The 6,366-nt window shown below is 35.5% G+C and overlaps 1 protein-coding gene across 1 annotated transcript; it reads left to right on the top strand.

Moving 5' to 3' along the window:
• Positions 1 to 350: 350 nt before the first annotated feature.
• LOC100242304 (U-box domain-containing protein 34) lies at positions 351 to 5,979 on the top strand. Its single transcript, XM_010657864.3, has 9 exons — positions 351 to 599; positions 1,112 to 1,233; positions 1,320 to 1,435; positions 2,490 to 2,611; positions 2,710 to 2,999; positions 3,128 to 3,217; positions 3,574 to 4,002; positions 4,541 to 5,290; positions 5,373 to 5,979. The coding sequence occupies exons 1-9, from the start codon at positions 404 to 406 to the stop codon at positions 5,565 to 5,567; spliced, it is 2,310 nt and encodes a 769-aa protein (XP_010656166.1). The 5' UTR covers positions 351 to 403; the 3' UTR covers positions 5,568 to 5,979.
• The last annotated feature ends 387 nt before the right edge of the window (positions 5,980 to 6,366 follow it).

Genomic DNA, 6,366 nt, shown 5'->3' with positions numbered 1-6,366 from the left:
TTTGCTCAAAATATCATTCGTTTTTTCTATTTTCTCTTTTACTTTTTTTTTTCTTTTTGGAGAATTTTTCATCTCCTAAAATGGTATGTATATTGTATATAATAAATTATGCATGAATTCTCTTTTTAAAGTAATTATTTAACTACTTAAATAATAATCAAACATTAATTTAATTTAAAATAACCTAGGATTAATTAAATAAATAGATGAAGTAGAAAAATTAAAAGAAAAAAATTGGGTGCACAAGCCTAGATAAATAGATAAAGTACAATTTTCTTTAAATTCATTATATTTATTTTTAGATTAAATAATTTGAAAATATTTAATATTTTCGTGTTCATGAATAGAAAATATAGAGAGTTGCCAAAAAGGAAGGAAACGCCGTCTGCTTGAGAAGGAGTGAATGACAGCTGAGAAGTCAACGCTGATATCTGTGGCGGCGATGACGTCAGTCGCCGTGGCCGTTAACGGCGGCCCCGGCAGCAGAGGCAACGGAAGCCGCCGGGCCGTTCGTTGGGCGGTGGAGAATCTTTCGGCTGATGCCGATACGTTAATCTTAATTCACGTCATGCCGGCAATCACTTCAATCCCAACTCCATGTACGTCTCTCTTCTCTTCCACTCTGCTTGGTTCCCGAGAAATAGTTGGAAAACCAAAGCCTTTCGTCGGTCCACAAGCCGACCTGTTAGAAGATTTTAAGTTTTCTTGTGTTTTCCTTTGTTTTCTCGGAAAGTGAAGGGAAAAAAAAATACTGAATTCTGTGGTCTAGCTATGCTAAATCTAGTTCCCCTTATGGAATTGTTTGACTGAGGAAATAAAAATCGAATCTGAGACCTGTTTCGTAGCCAAAATTGGAATTCAAAACAACTATGTTGATCACTTCACATACATTTTTTTTCCTTCACTTTCTTGGCAACCAAATGGGAGTCAATATATATATATATATGATATTGAAATTATGGTTAGGGTTATTAATGGAGAACTCATGGGTCGAGATCATTGATCAAAATAAGACTCAGTCGGGAATTTTGCTATTGATCTACATACAGAGACAAAAGGGAAAAAAAATTGTTATATAGATGTTTTCATTTTCAAATGAATTTTTCTGCAGCAGGAGAGCAAATACCCATCAATGAATTGGACGCAAATGTGGTGGAATTGTATGTCCAGGACATGAGAGCCAAGTTTGAACAAATCTTTCTCCCATTTAAGAAACTATGCAAAACTCTAAATGTGAGTTTGTTCTTTATCCTTTATCTAGATCTAGCTTTAATAATTGATAAGTGTTGGATTATAATTATTAATCAAAGCTATTATAGGTAGAAACTTTGGTGCTGGAAGGTAAAAATCCTGCAACAGTGCTTCTAAGATACGCCTCTGAGTCAGGGATTAAAAGCTTGGTTTTGGGCTCTTGCTTTTCAAACTGCATTTTGAGGTATCACATTATACATATCTGTAGAAATAATAATTTTTTTAATTTCCATCTCTTTGTTTTCCTAATTGCGATTGGCATTTTGAGTACCGGTTCTTGATTTCCTACTCATGATGATTGCATCATCGTATTTTTATGTGGTTGGATTGAATCCTATATATCATGTTCTTGTTATCGTTTTATTGTTTTAGGTTTAGCTAGGAGATTTATGCCATGGTATTCACTTTCTCAATCCTTTTCAAAGAAATTATCAGACCCTCATCCATAGCATGACATTGGGCAATTTGATTTGTGATAATTTTAATTGACACTGATTTAAGAGCATGCAACTACAGATGAGCCAAACCCATTTATCAGAATGTGTTAGTTTGGAAGTGAGACAGAATCCTTTAGCTCTTAGCACCTAGGTTTTGGATTCCAGCAACTTAAGGCTATTTCTGCCTTCAATCTATTAACCAGGTATCCTGATGCCTAAATCAGTTGCTGTTGAGAATTTTCAGCTACCATCTTAATTCCAGGAACCTATTTCTTCAAACTCTACTCAGTTTGATCGAGTTATGGGCATATCTATTTCTACCTACCTTATGTGAGTGATGAGTGGATAATCAATCACTTTATGTATAATTCTCAAAATTAAGTTATCAGGACTGTTTTCTTTACAAAGTTTCAAATTTAATATTGCATGATACATCTCAGATACCCCAAAATTCCAAGAATTCTTATAGCTTCAGTATTGCTCTTCCTAAAGTGGCGGTATGTCAGTAGATCTGTTAATCATGAAAATGGTAACTTATATGTGATAGTACAAGACAATTTTCAAGTTCTACTGCATGAAATAGATCACTGAATGCTATTTATACATCAATGGGGTATAGAGTTAATCATGGAGCAGCCCTTTATGTAGTTCTGTTTTTCTTCTACAACTGTGCTAAATATATATGCCTCTGTTTTATGCATGTTTCCAATTTCTGATTTCTGATTTTTCTCTTTTGTTGATGAAAAAGTATGATCTTTTCTTTGTCATGCTTATGCTGAATTTTAAGCTGTGATTTTTAAGGAAGCTAAGGGGACCAGGTGTACCATCAACTGTCCTAAGATATGCTCCTGACACTTGCGATGTTTATGTTATATCTAGACGCAGACTTAGAAAAAAATCAACCAATCCCTCATCCTTCAGCAGTACGTTGGAAACTGTTGCCTTTTCACATTAATAAGTTGACATGCTTATTTACCTTCTTTTGACATGTTCTTCTATTTCTATGGGTTTTATCCCCCAGAGACGAGCTCTAGACACTGGTTTGTCACTCGAAGAAAACTTACTGAGGGTCCCAATGGTATTAATGAACAAATATCTGGTTTTTCCACTTTGGGGTCCAAAGTTCGTAAAATCTTTGGAGCTTCTTCATTATCCGAACTTAGTTTCTCAAGTTCTCAAGCATTTACACATCAGGGTTCTACAAATGCTAGTATAGATCAGGAAAGTTATCATCAAAACCTGGGAGATAATAATCAGGAGACTCTTACAGTTAAAAGTTGCAATTCCATGGCTTCTACCAAAAGTGAGCAGGTGAATTATTTGATGTGCTGTTGCCTACCTCCTTTAGTAAAATCTTTTGAAAAAATCCTCAGTTCCAAGGTGGTGTTTAAGCAAATGGATGCTTAGTTGCTTTAACATCTATTAATATTTTTGGACAGGCTGAAGTAGAAAAATTGCGGCTAGAATTACAAGATGCTGTTTCCATGTATGAAAGAGCATGTGAAGAGCTGGTCCATACCCAAAGCAAGGTGAGAACATGACTGTTTTATGGCTTCCGAACATTTTCGTATGTGGATAAGGCTTTAAATTTCAAAACAATTTTCTTTTAAATTTCAGGCCAGTTCTAAATTAAGGAACTGAAAATCAAATTTTCTAGGATTTCTTTTTCTAGTTCAATTGTCACTGTAGATTTCAAAATCGAAGTTATACCTTGACACCCAAAATGTATTTTTTCACTTATCTAGCACATATCATAGCAAATATGTAAATATCCTTGCAGAATGTGATGTGACCATCAAAAGCTCTGAAACTAAATTCATTGTTCTATCTCCCATGATATATATTTATTCCACCCACCTTGTATCATTGATTCACTATCCTGCAGGTCCAAATACTTTCTTCTGAATGCATTGAAGAAAGAAGAAAAGTGAATGCTGCCCTGGAAAGAGAAGGAACTTTCAGGAAAATTGCTTCAGAAGAGAAAGCAAAGCATTTGGAAACAATGGAGGAGGTTGAGGTGGCAAAAAACTTGCTTGCTATAGAGGTCAATGGTAGGCAGATAGCCGAACTACATGCTCTGAAAGAGTCCTCAGAAAAACAGAAAATCGTTGATGAACTCTTCTCAAGCGACAAGAGGTACAGAAAGTACACAAAGGATGAAATAGAGGTAGCAACAGATTTTTTCTCTGAGAGCAGGGTGATTGGCGAAGGAGGGTATGGGAAGGTCTACAAGGGTAACCTTGATCATACCCCAGTAGCTGTCAAGGTTATTCATTCTGATGCATGTGACAGGAAAGAGGAGTTCCTAAGAGAGGTATTTCTTTGGTTTATAAAATTTTTCCAATCTCAGTGAAGTTTCGAGCCCCATTCAGTCATTTTGTTTAATATCATGTCATTTAATATTTGTGGTAGAAGTTCAAAAACTGGAGAACTGTTTGGTGCACTACGCAATTTTATTACAATGAATATTAGGAAGAGCTCCTTAACTATTCTTAAAATTCCTGAAGCTGACTCTTGAGCCAAGAGGGGAGCCCATACCTCATAGGAGGGGGATTCCTCTCCCTTCTGCTTTTTCAAATTTCCCTTCTTTGATGAACTGTTGTCTTTATATTTTTTTTACTTTCCATAACATCACCTCCTTCTCAACTCAAATTGATTATTGAATGCTTTACCAATTATTCTTGAAATCTAGTTTTATCACAACCCTGGGATTCTTCACTTTTTTCACTCCATTTTCTGATTAACTGCTACATTCCCATTTATTCCAGGTTCTAAATATTTGCCGAATCCAATATTTATACTGAGATTTCAACTGGGATAACTTCCCTACTGTTCACTATGATTCTTTGCAGGTTGAAGTCCTTAGCCACCTACGCCATCCACACATGGTTTTGCTTCTAGGAGCCTGTCCTGAGAGTGGTTGTCTGGTTTATGAATACATGGAAAATGGAAGCCTGGACAAACATATTTTCCGCCAAGACGGAAGGATGCCTCTTCCTTGGTTTGTTCGGTTCCAAATTATCTTTGAGGTGGCTTGCGGGCTTGCATTCTTACACAGCTCAAAGCCAGAGCCTATTGTTCATCGTGATCTAAAACCGGGTAATATCTTGTTAGACAGAAACTATGTGAGCAAAATTGGAGATGTTGGGCTGGCTAAGCTCATTTCAGATGCCGTGCCTGACAACATCACAGAGTACAGAGACTCCATTCTAGCTGGTACACTCTTCTACATGGATCCTGAGTATCAGAGAACTGGCACCATTCGACCCAAATCAGATGTATACGCTTTTGGTGTCATAATCCTCCAATTATTGGCAGCTCGCCATCCAAATGGCCTTATATTGACAGTTGAAAATGCCATTACTAACGGTACTTTTGCAGACACGTTGGATAAGTCAATTGCAGATTGGCCAATTGCTGAAACAGAAGAACTAGCTTGTCTTGCACTAAAATGTTCCAAACTCAGATGCCGGGATAGGCCAGATCTTGAGACTGAAGTTCTGCCTGTTCTCAAAAGACTTGCAGATTTTGCAGATGCTAGTAAAAGGGTAGAAATAAACAATACTTCCGCGCCCAAGCACTACTTCTGTCCAATCCTTCAGGTGAAAAGCTCAAACCCCAGATGCCCTTCTGATTCTTGGGACTTTTGTTTAACTCATGAACATCAATCTGGTGTCAATACAGGAAGTAATGGAGGATCCACACATTGCAGCTGATGGTTTTACATACGAGCATCGAGCGATCAAGGCATGGCTCGATAGACACGATGTTTCACCAGTGACAAAGTGGACGTTCCAGCACAAAATGCTAACTCCAAACCAGACATTACGTTCTGCAATACAAGAATGGAGGTGTCGTGTAGAATCATCCAGTAACTGAACTGGAAAGAAAGGTAAGACTGTATTTATACTCTTCTTTACTACATAAAGCTAGGGGGCTAGTGTGACAACCCGCTCAAAAGTGGCTTGAGTTGTCTAAGTACTGCACTGAGCTTTGGAAACACGTAAGTCCGTGACATCAGTCTCAAATGTTCCCCGTCTTTACGTTTTTATTTCAACTTATCATTCTTCATTACCAACGAAGAGCAGCCTAAAGCTGAACTTCAAATTTAGCCAAATGTAAAGCATAAAATAGGTGTTAGGTTTCAATTTTAGATATTTCTGTTTGTGAGCTGTTATATAAAATAGGTGTGTGATGGATTGTTATATAATTTGTAATTATTGACTTTTTGTTAAGATCTTCAGATGTTCAAGATACAATGAAAGTGTTTATCTTTTTTGTCTGATCTAAATTTGACTTAAAGTTATTAATTATTTAGGTTATTTGTTTCTTATAAGTGAAATTGTTTTATTCATGTTTGAATATTGAATGTTGTTTTTATATTTTAAAAATATCTATAAAATTAATTATTATATTTCTTTTTATTTTAATTCAAAAGCTAATAATTTAAACAAAAAATACACATTTTTTTTTTAGTATTTCAAAATATTAGAATTTATTATTATAACTTGTTTTTATGTGATGTATGTGCTTTATTATTTAGATTAATTCATTAATTTTAATTTTTTTAATATGGAGATATCAATTTCTAATTATTTTATTTTGTCGAATTAGGATTATTGATTCTAAGTAATTTGAAAGTGAAGTAATTTATTTTGATTTTGTTGTAAGGTGAGAT

This window comes from Vitis vinifera, chromosome 11 (assembly GCF_030704535.1).
Source record: "Vitis vinifera cultivar Pinot Noir 40024 chromosome 11, ASM3070453v1".
In the NCBI taxonomy this organism is placed as follows: Eukaryota; Viridiplantae; Streptophyta; class Magnoliopsida; order Vitales; family Vitaceae; genus Vitis; species Vitis vinifera.
The sequence above is the reverse complement of the archived record's forward strand: the minus strand, read 5'-3'. Positions and strand labels throughout refer to the sequence as shown.